Source organism: Notechis scutatus, chromosome 4, assembly GCF_049901735.1.
Source record: "Notechis scutatus isolate UNSWTSFEM ecotype Mainland chromosome 4, rNotScu1.2, whole genome shotgun sequence".
NCBI classification, from domain to species: domain Eukaryota; kingdom Metazoa; phylum Chordata; class Lepidosauria; order Squamata; family Elapidae; genus Notechis; species Notechis scutatus.
The window spans coordinates 144212120-144233667 of NC_142012.1; the positions used below are offsets into that span (position 1 = coordinate 144212120).

General features: G+C 38.6%; 1 protein-coding gene across 6 annotated transcripts in view; it reads left to right on the plus strand.

Annotated features, from left to right (window-relative positions):
- MME (membrane metalloendopeptidase) overlaps positions 1–21548 on the plus strand; it is a 115143-nt gene that overhangs the window by 25195 nt on the left and 68400 nt on the right. The window contains exon 2 of one of the 6 annotated variants that reach the window (XM_087965210.1): positions 5932–5991. The exons of 2 other annotated variants lie outside the window; for them this stretch is intronic. In XM_087965210.1, the coding sequence (XP_087821336.1) occupies positions 5932–5991 (60 nt within the window). Of the gene's footprint in view, positions 1–5931; positions 5992–9145; positions 9259–11999; positions 12844–12867; positions 13043–21548 lie in introns of those variants that run through there. 3 more of the 6 variants (XM_087965211.1, XM_026665383.2, XM_026665375.2) reach the window with 3 other exon arrangements.

Here is a 21548-nt window from a genome sequence, read left to right on the forward strand (position 1 = left end):
AGCAGAATACTTGGAAATATAGCTAAGTAAGGGTGGGATTTAAGAAAAGTTAATGTCTTGGCACAAAAATAAAGTCACCAAATGATGGCATTCAGCCACATGAATCTGGAGTAAAGTTTCTGTAGATTTTCATCTCACCACCTCACAGTTGATTCTGATAAAATGAGAGGAGATTTGCATGCAAGCTATGAAAGTTGTCCTGAATTCCCTTGAGGAAAGTTGAAGTACATATAGAAGAAATTGGCTTGTTGGGATCACGATGGGGATGATTAGCAACCTAATCTTGTTACACTGAGGCTATCCTGCAGCTATTTTTGTTATCGTTTGAAATGCCCATATAAACTTTCTTGTCACTAGTGCATTAAAAAGGAATACTGAACACATAAAGCTAAGATGGTAATACCACAAATACAACTGAGGAAAAATTAGTTGCTGAAATAAATACAAGCTTTAAGCATTTAGCAGTGGTGAAATGGAATATCTGCAAGATATTTTCCTATAAGCATGAACTGGTGGGGCCATAAAATAGACAAAGTAATAGTAAATGAAGCTAAAGTGCTCTAGGATTGAATTTGGATTATTTAAAATAAATTTAAATGAGCATCTGCTACAAAACACCCCAGACTTAACAATTGTTGATAAGAAAGACAAAAAAGTCTGGATAATGGACACTGAAAACTGGAGACAGTAGAACGGAGGAAAAAGAACTGGAGAAAATCACAAAATAAAAAGACCTGCAAATAAAGCAGAACAATTGTAGCAAAATAAAGATAGTACAAATGAAGCAAAGATTGTACCAATAGTAATAGGCACCTTGGGCACACTTCCAAAATGTCAAATCCAAAATGTCAAATCCAATCTAAATATCTGGCTTATTGTGTTACCAACAATAATAATAATTTATTAAATTTATATGCTGCATGATTCCCAGAAACTGGGCAGTTAGTTTGCTTAGATCTGCCTCTGCTATGCACAGAGTAATAGGAGATTTTTAGAAAAGGCAAATGCTACGTCTGCTAATACAAAAATAACTTGCAATGATGTGTTTAGGTTTTAGCAGTGATATAGTTAGATTTTTGACACAACATTCTTCTTTATAAGATTAGTTTTGTTTAATGATTCTGATTTTTCAAGATGATGTAAGCAGTAATCCAAGATATCTGGAAGACACAAAGTTGGGCTGAAGTGCTTTAAGTGGAAAAACATTAGAATACTTCAAACTCAGTTTCTTCCCATTAGTGTTGTGATTTACTATAATTGACAAAACTGCTTACAATGATCAGAGTGACATTTTTACAGCTGCATCAGAAAGAACATTAAAAAGACCCTGTTAAGCAGGTGAGCTGCTTTGATAATAGAAGTGGTAGGACTTGAAAGAAACATGCAGGAAAATTTGAAACTGATATGGCTTGATTAATTTAGATGCTCTTTTTGAAAGACAGAATCTTCATTATTATTACAAGACTGCAACCATTGTTATTGTTTAATGAGTGGAAAATGAAAGGATGGCTCATTTGCTGGGTGAAAATATTTTAACGTAGAGCATAGGAGGTGTGATTTCATTACAATTCAGGAATGTAATAATGTTTTCTCTTCTTTCATTTTTTCTTCATCCTTTTTATTTTAAAGGAAAGTTGCATCTCATGCTTTTTCTCATCATTCTACTGAGATGCATTCTGGGTACATTTGCTAATCATGAGAGGACTCATCCTACTGCATTTGTGAGAACGAGGAGATATGAACTTGGCATATGGGCGGTATTGTGCAGCTTATACACAGTCTCTTTAAGCCAGTACTGGAAATCTTTGTCCTAGAATTCTAAAATCTGTCTCAGGGCAGCAAGGACTATCATAGCGTGCGAATTTCAGAACTCTCAACTTTTCTGTAATCTGTAGCAGGATATCTTTGATACTACTATCATAGACTTGATATGCAATTAGGAGTAAAAGACTCAAGGCTAGAACAGAGATTCCTAACCTTTTCTTGTATGCGGATCTCTGTATCATCACTGAATCCTTTTGGAGACCATCATGCATGCCACCCATTTTAAGCATGCTATCTTTCGAGTAGATAAAAGTTATCTGTTTTGGAGTCCTACTTTCAAGACCCCCAGACCACTGGTTCATACTGTCATCACCCCAAAGTTCCACTCTTTAAAAGTAGGGAATGTAACATTATTAAAACACCCTCATGAAACAAATAATAACAAGTGGAAATAATAAAGTAACATCAAACAATAGATAGGAAAGTATGTCATAATTGTCACCTCCCACTCATTCCCCAAGTAATATCCTCCTGGACCATCATCAACGACCATAGGCTGCAAACTGGGAAGCATCAGACCATAAGATTGTTTCAAAGATATATAAACTCTGACTACTTCTTTGAATGTATGATTTTCATACGTTCTTCAGTTTTGCTTTGCCCTTCCAGTACTAGTTGTTGATACTTCCCTCTTAATCCCAAAATGATTTCAGAAGGGAATAAAACCTAGCAGGTTATGCAAGACTTCATAGTTCAGCACTGGGATCTCTACTGTGGCATAGAGCATATGGCCAAAATGGCCAACAGTTGGAGTCCAGAATAATTCCCTATAGATAGAAGTTTGGCTGCCATTATCACTCTCATCCAGTCTTATAGGCATTTAAAGGGGCTTTATTTAGGAAGTTACAAACCTGTAGAAGTTTGTAGGCATGCTCAAGCTTTGGAGAGCCATAGACCTGCTGAAGTCTAAACAAAGCGGACAACGAGGACTATAATAGGGGAAATAATGATGCCAAACTGACAGAGCTATGTTCCACATACAAAAAGAGTTCCATATTTCTGGCAATTTTTTGTGGGGTCAAGAAAGGTCTTTGGAAAAATAGTTTTAAAAAATAAAACAGTTTTCATTTTTAAAAACACTGTTTCTACCTCTTCAACCACCCATGTTGGAGATTTTATTTATGTATTTGAACTTATTAGCCACCCAACTAAAACTATAATTTTTATGCAACTCCAGTTTCAAGTCAAACCATCTTGGTGATTTTCTTTGGTTGTGTAGAGAAATGTGTTAGAAAATACAAAAAGGTCCTCCAGAGCTCCTCTGAAATTCCAGGTTGCCCATCTCTGGTGTAGAGATATTGGGGGTCATGACATTGGGAGTCATGTGTAGGGTTGACATACATGACCATTTACTTAATTTTTACTTATTCATAATATGTGAAAACCATTCATGAATTTGCCTTAGGATATGGAAAATAAAAGGTCTGTTGGCTATCTGAAGTGAATTTTCTTTTTCCTACCAGCCAAATAAAATAAATCCAGTTACATTGTTATGTGATCTACAGAGTTTGAGCTTCTGGAAAATCCAATATTATACCAGGCTCATATTGTTAGACTAAAAGTGTGGTTGTTGTTTTTAATTTTTTTCATCCTTGTGGAGGGAATAAACATTTGAAACATTTGATTCTACTGTCAGTTTAGTGAGCTGGGAAAATATAATAGCCTAAATGCATTTAGTGATCACATATCACAAATGTCTTCTAATAATCTATCTATCTATCATCTATCTATCTATCTATCTATCTATCTATCTATCTATCTATCTATCTATCCATCCATCCATCCATCCATCCATCCATCCATCCATCCATCCATCCATCCATCCATCCATCCATCTATATCTATCTATCTATCTATCTATCTATCTATCTATCTCTATCATATCCAAAGTTCTTATTGCCATGCCTCAATTTGAGCTTTCCAACTATAGAAACAGCCATTCACAGAAGCTGGCAAAGAAGAACTAATTTTAGACTTGTCCCTCTATATATGAACCCTTAACTCCATAGGACTGCATCCTGGAAGGCTTTAGTAAAAACACTACCAAAACATTATCATCGCCTAAGATTTCAAATAAATAAGTGAATTTAGTGAAAGTTTTGAGTCAATACATTTAGAGTCAGGCTGTTTACACTGTCATCCTACTTAGTTCCATCTTTTCTTGTGGACCCTTTGATTGGTTTCCAGTACAGTGCCTTCACAACTGATTGGCAGCAATTAGCAAACAAATATTTTCATAAGTGGATATATCACTTGCTAATTGTCTCAGATCAAGAGTTGGTTTAAAGGCATATACACAAGGGGTAATTCAAAAATTGGCAAGCCTAAATCAGACATTACTTGAAAAACAGAGTGATAATGTTGTTAGAGTACTGAATGACTGGGCTGTCAGCTTCAGATGTTGTTCAGCCATGAAGTTCAATGGGTGACTGAGGGTCAGCATTTTCTCTCAGCCTTAATTTTTCTCACAAGGTTGCTGTAGTGTGAGAAAATGGAAGGGAGTTGTGCATTTTGGAGTTTGTGCATCATTGGGGAAAATGAGAGGTATAAAGATTTTTTTAAAAAAAAAGTGGATAAGATAGAAACCACCATTTCAAATTTCAATTCAAAATATGACAATTCTCAATTAACAGAACACATTTGGGTGGAGAGAGTGTGAGTGCAGAATACGTTTGGGTGGAGTGTGTGAGTGCAGAACACGTTTGGGTGGAGTGTGTGTATGTGTGTGTGTGTTTAAATCTCTTTTAAACATGACATAAAAGGAACATTACTATGCTATAATGTTTCTCAAATATGATTCAGTTTCCTTAGTATCATTCATGATTATTCTCAATGAACAATACACACAGACAAGTAACTAAACACAAAAACATCAAGGTGACAGCAGCCAGTGGTGGTCCCTCCAACCTGAAAGACCTGCTCTTAATGCTAGATCAATTGCTGGCATAACATTTAATCCTGGATGAAAGGGCTGACTTGGCATGTAAAATGAAAATCAGACTGACAGAAGAGCAGGGAATTAATCTTTTCCCACCATTATTCACCAGAGAATGGCACAATAAGCTAGGATGAAGAGGCATGTCCATGCTCTATAAACATTCCATTTAGCTGACCAAAGGCTCCATCTTGCAGTCTGTTGATTTTGAGAACAAGCTGCTGTTTTCAGATGTCTATTGTGTCCCACTGGCGGAGCTGGCAGCAGAGTCGGACAGTAGTAAGGAGGTTGGGGAAGAACCTGGGCCATTCCTGGAAGCTGAGGAAGACTCAGTGAAGGCTCTGCACCAAAGGCAGAGATGGGGCCAGGGCAGGCTGGCAGTTATCAGCTGCCTTTGGGCTCGGACAACAGTGAGGTGGGGAGCTTCTGGAACCAGTTCCCAGCCTGCGCATGTGCAGAGCTGCCAAAAGGAAGGCCCAATTAAGAACTCACACTCAACATGGGAGTAAGGCCACAGGTGGACGATGAATGGCCCCTCCCATCAGGATTAAAAGAGAAGCAAAAGGGAAGGGGGCTTTTGCAGGAAACAACTCACTCATTCGTTCATTTCTTCGTTCCAGCCTCATGAAGATTTGTCTGTATAACCCAGCCCTTCCCTGTCAGCACTGAGTGTGGAATTTTACGGAGCAGCATTCCAGGATTGATAAAGGTCTGAGCTAATTAGTATACCTTCACAAGACTGTTTGCCAAGCCATTGGCTGACTGTGAATGAAATAAATTCATATTAATGTAATAAAAGAGGTTTTTGCTGGGACTCAGAATTGACTTAGTGCTTTTTTGGGGAGGCCTAAGACAGAACAGTGTCCCAGAAAGGGTGGAGATATCATTGATCCTGCTACTTAACAATTTCTCTTCATAACCTAGTAGGAGTAATCTTCTGGATTAGATTACTTTTAGAGGTCTTGTCCTGTGGGATTTCACTGTTTATATTGAGGCTGTCCAGTCAGAAACATCTCTATCCCTCTTGGTATCTAGTCATGTCAGTCCTTTAAGGTTGTCCAGATCAGGAAACAGACTGCACAAAAAGACTAGGAATACACTTGATTTATGGTAGTAGCAGAATCTTGTAAGTCTATTTGCTTTTTCCTCCCCCCCTCCCTTTTGCTCTCTAGGGCAGGGGTTCCCAACCTGGGGTGCGAGACGATATTCCAGGGGGTGCGAGAAAAGTCCAAGTATTTTTTATTTATTTTCATTTTTATTTATTTATTTATTATGCAATGGATTAACTTTGTTTTCATTTTAGAGTTAAGTATCGTTATTTAGTGGCCGTCACATACATAGCTGAAAAGATTCAATCCTACCATATATTTAACGTCTCAGTAGTTCCTAAAGTCTAAATTTCAGGGGTGCGAGGTTCGAGTGAAATTTCTTTAGGGGTGCGGGGCGAAAAAAAGGTTGGGAACCACTGCTCTAGGGTGTTCAGGGGGACCAGCCTAAGTTTTTTTTCCCAAACTCCATTTTCTCTGAGCTCAAATCATGTTTCTGCACATTTTGTTTTTGTAACAGTTTTGTAATAGTTTGCTCAAGGTCTGTCACCATGGCTCTCAACAGGCCCCATGCAGAGAGCAGGACATATATTGGATTTAGCTTTCCGTTCAGGGAGAAGGTGAAGGAGCCTTGTATGATTTTCTTGTCACGACAGATGGGCAAAAACACTTCTCTTAACTTGCCTGTGGCTTCCACCTGCGAATACAACCGTTGTCCTGAGTCCAAAAGGTCATCCAAATTATAGACCTGCTCCCAGAGAGACAGTCAAATTCAGTCCAGAGTTAGAACTGGAATGGCAGGGAGAGAATTATAATCTGCCTCATCCAGACACCCACATTATCTAGATCAGGGGTGGGCAAACTTTTTGGCTCGGGGGCCTCATTGACTTTTAAAATTTGACAGATGGGCCGCTACCTGGTGTCGAAATGCCTGTCTTTACAAGTCAAAATCAAATGAATGCAATAATTCAATCATTCACATCAAACCTTAATTCTGTACCAATCTTCGGCGGGCCGGATTAAAAAGACCAACGGGCCGGATGTGGCCCTCGGGCCGTAGTTTGCCCACCCCTGATCTAGATACTGGGTCAAGATCTCTACAGTATCTCTTGCTTGATCTAGTTTGGAAATGTGTAACTGCCTATCATCAGCATTCTGATTATACCTCATCCTCAACCAAAGAATAATCTGTCCTGCTGGTTTCATACACATGCTGAAAGAATAGTGTAGAAAGGAATTAATGCTATAGAAGTCCCCAGAGAAGTACCATTGGACCAGTTTCTCCTCCCCTGACATAATGAATAATACTGATTAATCCTGACCATTTAGGAATGAACAGAATCTTTGCAAGGCAGTGCCTCCAGCCGTCACACGGTGTTCATAAAAATATCCATGGCCAATGTTATTGAAAGCACCCAGGTCAATTAAGACTACTGTAGGCGGAGTACATTTTATGACTACTGTAGGCGGAGTACATTTTATGGGTTTATAGCTGCTATGAATTATTACTACTCTTGAAAAACACCTGGAAGGAGCAGTGGTAAAAAGTGCAGCAGCCAAAAGTTCACATAAAGTTTGTGTGGAAAGATACCTGCTGGTTACCAATTTCTTCCTGGCACAAACTGAACTTTGATATTTAAAACTTTAAATCGCTAAAGGATTGGAATGTCTCCCCTTACAAATCTGTTGAGTTGTTGGCTTTTGCTGGATGAGCTCTTTTGAAAATGCCCCCCTCAATGCACCGCCATCCTGCCAATTGGTCATTGTATCTTACAAGAGGACTGAATAAACCAGATCAGTCCGAGGCTATTATTCTTGAGACTCAGTATTATCTCTGGATTGGGGGTAGCATCAGTGGTGGGATTCAAGTTATTTTACTACTGGCTCTGCGGGGGTGGCTTGATGGCCGTGGGAGGGGAAAGATACTGTAAAATCTCCAGTTTGAGGTGGTATTTGCCAGTTCTCTGAACTGCTCAAAATTTCCGCTACCGGTTCTCCAGAACTGGTCAGAACCTGCTGAATACCACCTCTGGGTAGCATGCCTCCAAATACCACTTGCAGATGAATGAAAGCAGAAGGGAAATATATTGTAAGCACCTCAGATATTCTTGGTTGGTCCTTACAAAAAAAAGAAAAGCTGGGCTAAGATGGACTTGGCCTGGAACAGCAAAGCTTATTGTGTCTTATGTCTTTGTCATAGGCAGAATAACAGAACAGCAGAAGAGCAGAATAACAGAGTTGGAAGGGACCTTGGAGGTCTTCTAGTCTAACTGTCTGCTCAGGCAGGAAACCCTATACCATTTCAGACAAATGGTTGTCCAATTTCTTCTTAAAAACCTTCAGTGTTGAAGAATCCACAACTTCTGAAGGGAAGCCATTCCACTGATTAATTGTTCCAATTGTCAAGAAATGTCGCCTTAGTTCTAGGTTGGTTCTCTCCTTGATTAGTTTCCATCCATTGCTTCTTGTCCTGCCTTCAGGGGCTTTGGAGAATAGGTTGACCCCCCCCCCTCTTCTTTGTAGCAGCCCCTTAGGCAAGATAATGTTCTCTCTTAAAAGTTGTAAAAGTAGTCCTCACTTGCCACCACAATTGAGCCCAAAATTTATGTTGTTAAGTGAGAAATTTGTTAAATGAGTTTTGCCCCGTTTTACAATATTTTGTCACATTTGTTAAGTGAATCACTACAGTTGTTCAATTAGTAACACAGTTGTTAAGTGAATCTGGTTTCCCCATTGACTTTGCTTGTCAGAAGGTTGACAGATGGGGGGAAATGACTCCAGGTCACAGCAATCGTCATAAATGTGAATCAGTTGTCAAACATCCAAATATAAATCACATGACCATGGGGATGCTGCAGTGGTCATAAGTGTGAAAATGGTCATCAGTCACTTTTTTCTGTGCCGTTGTAACTTCAACTGGTTACTAAATGAATTGTTGTAAGTCAAGGACTACCTGTATAGTCCCCACTCTCTCAGGGAGTAGATTTTGATAAAGATGCATCTCTTTGACAAGATTGTTGATTGTTATTTGATTTTGGTATTCATTTTATCATTAATTTAATTTGTATTTTTGCGTACTGGTTTCTTTTTTAAAAAAATTACTAGGTCTTTGAAGGCTGATAGAGCAAAAAGCTAGGGTGTGAAGCAAATGAACAAATAAATAGATATGTACTATATAAACACATTGTTACAGGGAGAAGACGATACTCAGCAGATGAATTAAGAGCCTGTAAAATAAAAATATAAAAGCCCAGATTGTGACATAAACAAAGCTTTATAATCCACAAAGTATGTGGTTCTCCCTGAAAATCATTTCCTGGGTTCAGATAAATACTCCTGCCTACCCAATCCCCCAATATTTTAAAGAAACATAATCACTACACTGGAGTCCAAGACTAGCACTGAAGAAGCTGTGTTGGTATGATCTATCCATAGCTCCAGCTGAATTTATGGGTAAGAGCCTTTGTGACTTCATTCAATGCAAATTTCTCTCTGTCTTTCTCTAATATTTTTTAAAAACCTGGACTAACCATTCCATTGAGTACTTGGACTTCTTCCCCAGATATGAAGACACCACTTTACTATATGCTGAGGATATCACAATGTTGCCATGTTTGCCAATCTCCTGCACCTGCTAAGGCAGCCTGAAGATGGTTTTGAATGCTTTGGTGTATGCATAGTATTTTCCATATTTTGCTAGCACAAGGCAGCTCATGTATCCAGTCTAGTGTTAACAGTTTAGTTTGTGGCGAGGAGGCTTGTGAAGTCTCAGAGAAGATTGGCAAGTGAAATTGGTCCAGCAGTTCTGTTGTGGGATTGCTGCCCTTTATATGGTCTCTAGGCTCTAGAGTGTTTTGCAGTGCTGCTTCGGCTGTAATGGAGTTTGGAATGCCAGCTTCTGTCACTATTTTTGATATGTGTATTTTTCTCCCTTACAGGTTAGTTGATCAATTGATTTAAAAGTGGTTTGTTTGTTCATTATTCAGTTTAGAGCCCACTCTATACTGCAACATATAGCATTAAAAGCAAGAAAGTAGTAAAACAACAGGCACGCTTACCATGTGCATCTAGAAGAAAGAAGATACTTAACTGAATAAAATTCTAGTGTCTTGATACCATCCTAATCCAAGGCCTGGGGACAAGTTTCCTGTGCTTTTTTGAACATATTCAAAGCCATGCAGATATCTGCTGTTCTTGACCACAGGCACTGCAACAGAGAAAACTGTGCTCCAAATAGATGATGGGGACTTGGAATTCACTATCTCTGCTTTAGATGGTTCCTCAAATGTCACAGGTGTTGCCTTGACCAAGAGTCATGCAACCTAAATCACCTGACAGATGTAGAGTGCATATTTAGCACATCTGCTTTTGAACACCAGTCCAATTCAGGTCATGCTCCAAAGGAGGCAGCCTGAGGGGGCTTTCTGGATGCATTGAGGGTGGATGGTGACTATGTGGCATTGTGGTATGTTTGTCATTATTCTGGAGGGAGGCCAGAAACCCAGTTTCCATAAACAATTTGGTATACTTTAAAGCAGGGGTGTCAAACTTAAGGCCCAGGGGTTGGATCTGGTCCATAGGGCCACCCTGGAAACAGTGAAGGACTAGCCCATGGTGCCTCTGACAGTGAAAATGGAGCTCAGGAGGGCCACATGTGACCCTCCTGAGCTCTGTTTTCGCTGGCAGAGGGTTGCAGAAGACGTTGCAGCCAAGAATGGAGCTCGAGAGCCTGTTTTCTCTGGCAAAGTGCTCGGGCCATCACAGGAATCCCCGACATGAGTGCTGTTGAGCTGGCCACATGCCCCCGAGGTGAAACACAATCCTGATGCGGTCCTCAATGAAATTGAGTTTGACATCCCTGCTTTAAAGGGTGGGTCTATTATTTTATTTATATTTATACAGCCGAATGCATTTCTCAAACTCTTCAATTAAGACTTTGAGAAATGGCTCATCTGCATAAATCCAAATGACCACAAGACAGTAGCCAAGAGATGCAAAACGCTAACCCTTTGCTGAACAATGTTTTCATAAATGGTTCATAGGCTAATGGTTCATAGGTTGATCACTGGACAGTTCAATAGTCATCCTAGAAACATTTTCAGAATATATACTCAAGAGCACCCACAGTTTAACCTGACTGTCATACATAGCCAAATCCTCAAAGCCTAACACAGTACAGTAGAACCTCTGATCACTACCACAATTCATTTCGTAACTTTGAATTTCTTCATCTTCTAATGTTTCATCTTCAGGAAGTTCTGGGTCAGGGTTTGTGTTTGTTTGCCACCCAAGTATGTGTTTGTGACCAGATCCAAAAGTTTTGTGAATTTTTTGGTCCGAATCCGATTTGGTCATGGTCAGAAGCATTCGTGACCAGAGATTCTACTGTAGCTACATTGGGGCAGCACAAACCAGGTGACCAATACATTGCACTAGAGACAGATGGACTTTTTGCTGCCATGTAACAATTGTCAGGGTGATAAGTCAAAATTCGGAAGGGGGCAATATTGGATAGAGTGTCCATACACAGCAGTTAGTGGGGTTTGTTTTTTTCCTCCCAGGCTTGTGATCTTTGAATTTCACCCAGAAGCAACCACCAGTCACTGCCTTGACAGACTGAGTTGTACAATACAGCAACAAACCATGATTCCATTCTAGATGTGTAGTAAAGCCCAGCTTTAATGGCAGCAAGATTTAGGGCAGTAGAAGTTTCTTTAGCTTCCAAGTTCGAAAGGACACGGGGCAAAGGTAGTTGTGAAAGAAACAATGAAGTGTTAAGCAAAAAAGATAATTCAGTGCTGAGAAAGCGAAAAGAAATTCAATCAATCCTGCCTTGATTTTGTCAGGTATAAATTAGTTTATTCTATCTGTTACAGTAAAAACCAACCTTTGAATTTTTGCTGCTTTTATTCCTTGACTTAGCTTACTGTGAAAGCTGGTGAAGTACCCTTGAAAAGGCTTGGAAGCAAATTTTAATTTCTTCCACTTTCTTTTGCTCCTTGTTGACCATCAAGGAAATCCAAGCCACGGAAATAATTTTTGAGTTCGTATTTTTAATGCATTTATTTCTACCTCCAATGATAGAGATAGATCTGATTTTTAACCTTTTATGAATCCAGGTCATTATTGTTTGTGGGATGCACAGTGTCTTGCCCACCTTCAGCCCTCAGGGGTTATCCATACACGCATCTGATAGTGGTGACAGATGTGGTCCAGGAGACATCTGGAAAACTTCGGGTTGAGGAAGGCTTGGCAGGGCAGCTGTTGTGCGCCTCTGTATTTCCTAAACGTTACTTATCAGCCAGAAAAGGAAGGAAGGTGGATGAGCAAAGTGCTCCCGATTCTCAGGACAGGATGATTAAGCTCTGGCCCCCACCGTGTCCTGGCAGGACCCTTCCGTCTCTTGGAGTGGTTGCTTGATTTCTCAGGGGAGGGTTGCCAAAGTCTTCCCCCTCCTTCTCGGGTTTGCCCTGTGGGGTTGTCCTTGTTAGGGGGAGGGGGAAAGGCTCTTCGCTGAGGTTAGCAGGAGTTCCTCTCTGAGGCCCCCAGAATTGACCGCACGGCTCCGAGGAGCCGGGCACTTAGAGGAGACCTTGAATAGTCCCTTTTGGTGGGAGGCGGGCGTGCAAAGGCAGCGACCCGCTCAACCTCTCTGCCCCTCCGCTGTGGCGGTTGCAAGCCAGCCCACTTCGTCGCTGGCCCTTTTCTCCCGATCAGCTTGCTGGCACACAGGAAGCGAGCAAGTAAAGCCAGCGATCCCCGGGCTTTTAAGAGGATGCCTCGGCTCCTGGCAAGACAAGCAGCCTGAGCCCTGCCCCGGGGGAACCCCTGGAGCGGAGCAATCCCCGCCCGCCCACCGGCCCGCTCGCCGGAGCGCCGCGCCGACGCTTCCCTGGAGCCTCCCGGCTGGCGGCTTCTCAGCGCCTGGAAGGTCCCACTGACTGCTTCCCTCGCCTTTTTTTCCTCCCCCCTCCCCCCTTCATTGGTCGGTGATGTATGCATTTACATCGCCTCCGAACTTTTCCGAAGAACAGCTTGGTAAGTCGAGGTCCCGAGGGGACAGTGCAGAAGTGGGATCCGGAGTAGGGAAGCAGAGGGAGAATCGGGGAGGTGGGGAGTTCTGGAGCAAGAGGCGGAGGGATGGGGGGGGACGGGGACGGGGACGGGACTTTAAAGTCACAATGCCAGAGGACAGAGGTGTGAACTGCAGGGGAAGGCATCCAGAGCAGGGATTGGGGTATGTCATGTTTCCTTTGATTGTTTCTTTGTAATGAGGACGAGAATGGAGAAAAATATTGAGCGTGTGCAGAGTTCATTCTCTTCACCCTCCGCCCCCTCCCTCCCCATCATCGCCATCACCTCTGAACCTAAGTTTCTTTCAAAAAGACTTGGTGAAAGGGAAGCTGCAGGGACCACGGCCAGGTGGGGGTGTGTGGGGGTGTGTGTGTGTGTGTGTGGAAACATTGCCTTTTATCATAGCCTCAAACCCCGCGTTCCTTTCCTGGACCGGTTGTCTTAGTGTACAGATTCCATGTCTAAACTTCGTTTCGTTGAATTTAGCTGGAGAAAAGAGGAGGAAAGGAAAAACTTTCCAATAGAAAATGGGAAACTAAAAGCATTCTAGAAAGAAAAAGAAAAAACTAAAAGCTTCTCCCTTTTCTTTTATGGCTAAAGCAAGAAAAGCACTCCCCAACCCCCGAATTTAAAGTGCTCCTGATATAAAATGTATAGGCTGTTGCAGCGTTGCTTGCTTTGCACATGGTTTTATTTCTGTGCACATTATGTTTGGTTGCCTGGTCCCCATTGTCCTGGACTTGCAAGCTATCAGCGAGTTTTGGAGCAACGTGATTGCTGTTTAACTCCCAGGGAGTCCATATAAGTGGATGAGCTCTCACTTCCTAATACAGTAGCTCAACTAACACTATGTGTTCAAAAACCTCCTTCTTACCTCAACCGTCTTCGCAGAGGCTTTTCAAACCTTCCAGCAACAAGAAAGGTGGTGTTTGGTATCCCATGTCTATGCTTGTCATAAGTTATTCATTAAGATGAAAGTATCACCCCTGCGGTCTTTGTATCAACTTTTGGTAAATGTGTAATGCCTTCCATGAAACTGCCATGTACAAAGAGATAATCGGAAGAGAGGGGGAATCTTGCTATTGCTGTTTTTTTTAAAAAATGGTGATCTCTGCTTAAGACCCAATTAACAGTAGGTGTTTAATTCCCATCCTAATACTGCTAGCTGGGGGTAATGGGAACTGTACCCCCCTTTTGGGGATCCCAGGTAAAATAGAAGGGGAGGGGGGAGGGGGGAGGGAGAGGGAAAGATGATAGATGGATAGATGGATAGATAGATAGATAGATAGATAGATAGATAGATAGATAGATAGATAGATAGATAGATAGATAGATAGATAGATAGGCAGAGGGAGGGGGGGAGAGAACTGGTATTCTGGCAAGCAAAGATTGCCACAGATGTGTTATGGAGGTATTGTGGAGATCCCCATGCCAGCAACTTTTTTTATATATATAAAGAAGTGATTTTTTATTTTTAAAAAATCTAATAGATAACAACTCACTACAACCATGTGCTATAGCTTTTATGGCAATGGAAAGCCTGTGGCCTCCCAGACATTGCCAAAATACTATTTCCAGCAACTTCACCATTGGTCATGCTAGCTGGGGCTGCTCTAGCAGTATCTGAAAGATTTTAGACTCCCCAGAACTCTTGAAGCAATTTGAATAACTTAATAGATGATCCTATACAGATGATCCTATATAGATGATCCTATTTTGGAAGTGTGATAAATGTGCATATAAATATACAATATAAATTGTTTTCTCACTCATACATCATGTAAGAGTCCAAACTGTAATAGCTTTTGCTATCTTAAGTAAGACAGCAGTACATTTCTGAGATGAATACACTTCTTTTAATGAATGTGATAGTAAGTTGTTTTTTCTAACGATTCACAATTCACAGGTCTCTTCTCGTTGCTTATTACCTTTAATCAATGTTTATACTTTAGATCCAGGAAGAGCTCCTGTGCATTTAAACTGAAAGAAGTGAATTAGAACAGGGTTGCTATAGCTTCGTCTTTGATAAACCAATTAATGGCTACAAACAGCAACTTAAACCTGTTACACTTCTGGTTCTCGTGATTTCTCTCTCTCCTTGGAATGGTACATCTGATGTGTCTTAGGATTCAGGAGTGCCTTTGATGTGTTAAAATAAGACTAGTGTCTGCTAGTTATGTCAGTTTATTTCCAAGGCACACTTTACTGCCAAGTCCTTATCTCTGAAACAAAACTGAAATGCTCCACCCTTCAAGGATTCCTGTGAGATGCTTCTTATGCCTTTTGATATACAAGAAGTAGTTAGTAGTAATTTATGCATCTGTCCTCCAGATGCATCTCACACATTTTAGCCTACCCCCCACAAGTGTTCAGATGATATTTTCCTAAAAAACTACTATTGTTGAAGTTGCAAATTTATGAACATCTTATTTTCTGTTGCTGATGCTGTTTTGCCCTTCTTAAATGTGTAATCTGCTGTACAGTGCACAAAGCTTACACAATTCAGTTGTACAAAGGGTCTTTCTTCTCGCTGAATAATGGAGGCAGGCAGGATATACTAACCAAATAATGTAGCAATTGGTTCTTCCTATCAGCCATACCTGACACGAGACTGAGTGTACTAACTATAACATTCCTAAGATAGATGCATCTCTTTCTGGATAAGCTCAGTCGTCATTTAGAGAAGGAAATGTGCCCTAAATACTCTTCGTATAGTTTATTATGAGGTCAAAACTTAGTAAGTATTTGGGAATAAGTAATTACTGTGATATTTGGAATAATTCAATCAGTTGCATTTGTTTCGGTGTAATGATTCCCATTGATCTACATTCTTATATGAGTTAAAATGATAATTTTTAATTGAAAGATTGTAAACTACCTAAAGACATTGGCGAGATGAGCGGCATATAAATTTAATAATCAACCAAACAAATAAAATACCATTATTCTGGTAACTTTGTTCCTTAAATTACACGGTATTTAAGACCAATATGGAGAAGCCACAAAATTAGAAATGAAAAATAAAAAGAAAATGTATTTATTCCCATTAGTACTTCCCAGTTTCTTGATTTGACAAAATCAAAAGTGTTGTTTCTTATGCTTTCAGAGGGCAAAGGACAAAGACATCAAGAGAAATAGAAATGAACAATTTTACCAGAACACTGGTTCCTCTAATTCTCAGGACTTTGTAGCGCATGCAAAGAACTTACAAAGTGACATATACTAGGACATACCCTAAATCAGTATTGAAGACTTCATTGGTTTTCTTTGATAAGAACAGATCATAGGTTTTCTTTAAATAATATAAATATTCAGGCAGCAATATAAAGGCTAACTCCTTTGGGAAAGTTGTGCTGACTTCATAAAGCACATTTGCATGTCAAGGGAGATCATTCTTGATGTGCTACTAAATTGTAGTTTAGGAACGGTAAAGCATTTTACCATATTAAGAAATTGAATAATTTTTTAATCTTGACAATGGACCATACTACATTTGAATATTCTTTTCATTTAGCTGTTTATTTATGTGAACAAGGTGGGTATGGTTATTTCTGAAGTATTTAGCTATATTTTTACAGTAAAAATATTAATTTAGATACCTTAAAGTGGGTACTTTTAAATCAGGCCTTTTAAATTTAACGTTTAATAAATTAAGGAACATTTCCTCTGATCTTGGGAAGGAAGATAGAATTTTATATGGCAGAAATGTTAATCTTTCTGGCTTGAAAATGAAGAATACATTTATTAGCTAGTTAGTTTTCTTGTTTTATTCCTATATTTATATCCTACCTTTCCTTTAAAGAACTCAAGGTAGCATGCATTACGCCATTTCTCAATTTATTCTCTCAACAAATAGGTGAAACAGGTTGAGCTGACAGAAAACAATTAGCCCAAAGTCACCCAGACACCCACCTTTCATTGTGTCTCCCTTGTCCTGGTTTATTTATTTTGGGTCTTCATTATTTCATAAAATTCAACAAAGAAAACACAAAAGGTGGCATTTCCATTTTAATAGTTACTGCTGGATAATTATTTTGCTTTGTTACAACAGTTATAAATTATCATTAGTGTTTTCATGACCACTTGAACTGAAATATTGAAATTAATTCAATAGAATACTATAGCAGTAAATAAATATATATATATATATAATTTTTCAGTAACTCTTACATAAAGCTTTATAAGATACACTATACTTGTTTATACTGCATGCTGATAAAAATTAGTTCTGAATTAAAGATATCTGAGTTTAGCATTCTATACTGTCATCAAAGATTTTTGAATTTGTCTTGAATTTTCATTAAATTTGCTTTCTACTATCCATTAATAGCAGAAATGTTTGTTTCTGATCATACAAGTTCCTAAATAAAAACAAACAATGACTTTGCTGCCTGAACACAATTTACAAACTCAGTTCTATAGATTTTACTCCAACAACATTATTCCTTCATATACTCTTCCAGACAGGAATGGTGAACTAATATTTTTATAGGCTTTAGGCAGATATTTATGTTATCCATTTGAAGGAAGCTACATCATATTTCAACTGTGTTGTGATGTTGGATGAATTTTTTCACATAACCATAATCCCTTCCCTTCATGTGAATTTCATGGCTAAACAGAAATTTGAAACTTCATACCTGGATTAAATGTTTTCGCATCCAGGCTAATATTTCATACTAAACCTGATTTGACTATGGTATGTGGATAAACCAAAACTGGCTTGATGCACATATAATGTTACGTGATAAAGCAAGATTTGTAAACTGGAATGCCTAAATTCTCCAATCTGTTTACTATACTAACCTGTTCACCAAACAAATCATGTTATGGTTTGGCACAAAATGTGAATCCAGCCCAAGTTTTTCATGTTGCTAATGGACAACATCAATAAAGTTTTTATGGCCTGTTTGTAGTCACCTGATTAGCTACTGTGGAAAATAGAATGTAATAATATTAGCCTGAACCAGGATAACTTGTCTTGCATGCATGCCAGTACGTTAATTAAAAAAAAAACCACAAGCAATATCACAAAGCCAAAATGAAACCCAGGAATAACCTCTGAGAGGGCACACCCACAAGACAAAAGGGTACAGCATCAATTCTTTTCACTTCTTTGTTCATTTTAGTATTCATTCTTTTACAACTTTTATTATTACAATTTTATTTACTGTTCTTGTTTGTAACTTATTAGTTGCACTATATATGGATTTTAGATCAAACCAATACACTGATTCTGTTACCACCCTCATCATTAGGTTATGTTTTGCTGAAGTGCCTACTTAAAAACAAAACAAAACATTTAAATATTAGTGCAGAGCTAATAAAAAAAAAAACTTAAGACGAACCAAAGATCACTACGATTCAATACTGCGTTTCTTGTAATGGACACTGATATACAAACAATATATCACCCCTGTCTACCATATTTTGGGAGGGCCTGGTTACTGTTGTTTATTGGCTTATAGCTTCAGGTAGTAGAGTAAAACTGATGTATAGCCACATTATAAGCCATTAATCACAGTAAATATTTGGATTTGTCTAATCCTCTTTAAAAGTCAGATGAATTCTTGGAATATCAATATATTTTGGCCATGTTTGAATGACTATTCTCATTTGGAGTAATCAATGTAATGTGAATTAGTAAATCAAAGAAAGTAAGGAATGATATGAGGGGAAAAGATCCAATAAATACCAATACCATTCATACACCTTACCATAACTTTCACTTCTTGCAAACTATCTTTTTTACCATATCCGTACAGTGCTTCATATATCTCCAATGAGCACACCAAATGACATCATAAACATACTTTATGATGCATTAAATCACTATTTGCATCGAATAAACTACACACCATAAATTCTAGTTTTACTCAGTGTTCAACCACAAAGTTTGAATTTATTCTCATGCATATTTTACATTCATAATATATTCTTATCATAATCATCACCCAACCTTCAACTTCATAGTTACCAAAACATTCCATAATTTAAATCTAATAGACAGCATTCATTTCAATTCTGCTTTTTAATGTCATTCCGCATACAAATAACTGCAACATTCTTTCCAGCATTCCATTATTTCAGTTTCATCCCACATCATTTCATTATTTTTAATTATTGCTTGTTTCTTTCCTCCCACTTTCAAAACAATTTTTTAAAAACATCCATCAAAACCACCCTCCATTTTTGCTGTGTCTTTTAATTGTTCCTTCTTCTTTTTGACTACATGGTTTGAAAGTATCCTTTTTGTAAAAATAATACATTGTATTATCCTTTTCGTAGATGTAACATGTTATATAATATAGCTATAGCACTTAGACTGATATAACACTCTACAGTGCTTTACAACAGGGGTTCCCAACCCTCAGTCTGTGGACCGGTGCCGATCCACGGTGTACCAGAAACCGGTCCACACAAAGGCCCATCCATGGGATGCAGGCAGCACACAAAACCATGCCCCATCCAGTCTGCAGCAAAACCTCTCTATGAAACCAGTCCCTGGTGCCCAAAAGGTTGAAGAGGGGGCTGCTTTACAACACTCTGTGAACAACCATGTCAGCATATTGCCACCAACAATTTGGGTCATCATATTACCAGCCTTGGAAGGATGGAAGGCTGAATAAATCTTGAGCTGGTCAGGATTGAACTTCTCACTGGGAGCAGAGTTAGTCTGCAATACTGCATTCTAACCACTGCACCACCATGGCTCATATTATTCTCTTGTTCTCAATTTATGCAGCAATCATGTTTCTTGATGTATCCATAGACTCTTTCACTATATTATTTCACTAAGCATCCTGTTTCACATTTCCCATCGTGCAATTACCTAACACTTATGTTTTTCACTCTCTTCTAAGCAGTTTCCATATCCTCTTTCTTTATGACAACTTCCCATTCATTTTTGTGCAGTATTTCTCCTTTTACTTTAACTTGTTACCTCCTTTTCTTTTCTACGTTTCACTAAGATCACTAAAAAAATATTTTGTCTCATATTTCAAATATTTCATCCTCTTTGTAAACACCCTCAATATTTTATCATATACAAAATGATTAATCAAAAGTAGATATAAATCTACTTTTTAGATTTATATTCATTCCTTTGCAATGTATTCCCCAAACACTCCACCATTCTCATTGATTCTTAAATATCCAATTGGCCCAATCTCTTCTTCAATATCATTAATTTCATTCCCATCTATCTATTCATTCATCCAAAGGATATCTCCCAATCATTGTTATTCAGAGTGCCATACATATTTTCCAAATCAGTTGTTTACAATAACTCATCATTATAATACTCATCACTATGTTACAACTATATTAAAATTCATAATACGTACATAACAACTACTACCAGCCTTTGAATTTCTATTTTCATAAGTTCCCACAACAACACAAATGTTATGGATTCATACTTTCTGACATATATTTTAGCTTTTCATGCACAGTTAACTCTACATCTTCACTTTAATGCATTCATATTTATTAACTCCACTTCACAAAACCAGATCCTCATTCAGATCTATTACATCTTTTTTCCTTTCTCTTAGTTTTATTGCTCAAAAAATTTACCCATTTTAATTTATTTCATCCATTAATTCATGTTTTTTATAATGTAGTCCTTTCATGTCATAGTCTTTTATGTCATCAGATTGTGGATAAATGCTGACCATCATGGCTTTGGTCAGTTGATACTTTTACATGGCACTTTTTAGTAATATGAAGAGGATGTAGAATAGGTTACCAATATTAATCAGATATATGCCATATGTTGTATTTCTTGTTATTAGTAAGAAAAGTATTGGTTACTTTAAGCACATTTTGACCAACATGCCACAACAGAAAAAAAAACCATGATATTCCAAGCATATTTATAAAATATACACATGCTAGGACTTCTAATTTAAATATTACTTGCTAATCAGTCTAAATGATATTAATTTAGTCACTTTCTAAACTTAAAACAGAGTGAAAACATTCCAATGCTAATAGAATCTAGATTTGAATTAAAAGGTCTTAATCACTAGTCAAGAAAATATATCACTAGTCAAGGAAACACCACAGTGGTGGGATTCAAAATTTTTTACTACCGGTTCTATGGGCATGGCTTGGTGGGCGTGGCAGAGGAAGGGTACTATAAAATCTACATTCCCACCTCACTCCAGAGGAAGGTTACTGCAAAATCCCATTCCCTCCCCACCCCACTAATCTGCTTTCCAGTTCAGTTCTCCTATGCAGGGCAACAAAAGAAGATCCAGCCGACCACCTGGACTCAGGAGGCAGAGAATAGATGGGGGCGGGGCCAGTCAGAGGTGGTATTTGCCAGGTCTCTGAACTAGTCAAAATTTTTGCTAACGGTTCTCCAGAACTGGTCAGAACCTGCTGAATACCACCTCTGAAGTACCAATATTTAATGCAAGTAGAAAAACAATGGTTATTCATTGGTTTCCAGTTCTCATTCAGTTAAGTGAAACAGAATTTATTGTTAAAATTTCCTTCATGCTCCTGTCTGGAAAAATAAAATAAGTGTTACATTTACACATGTCTTGCACTTACATAGTTTGGAGATGGGTCAGGAATGAATGAGAATGACCCTGCTTTTATTGCACTGTCAGATGTAGTCTCTCAGAGCTGAAAGAAATCTGAATGGCAATTTAGTTTTC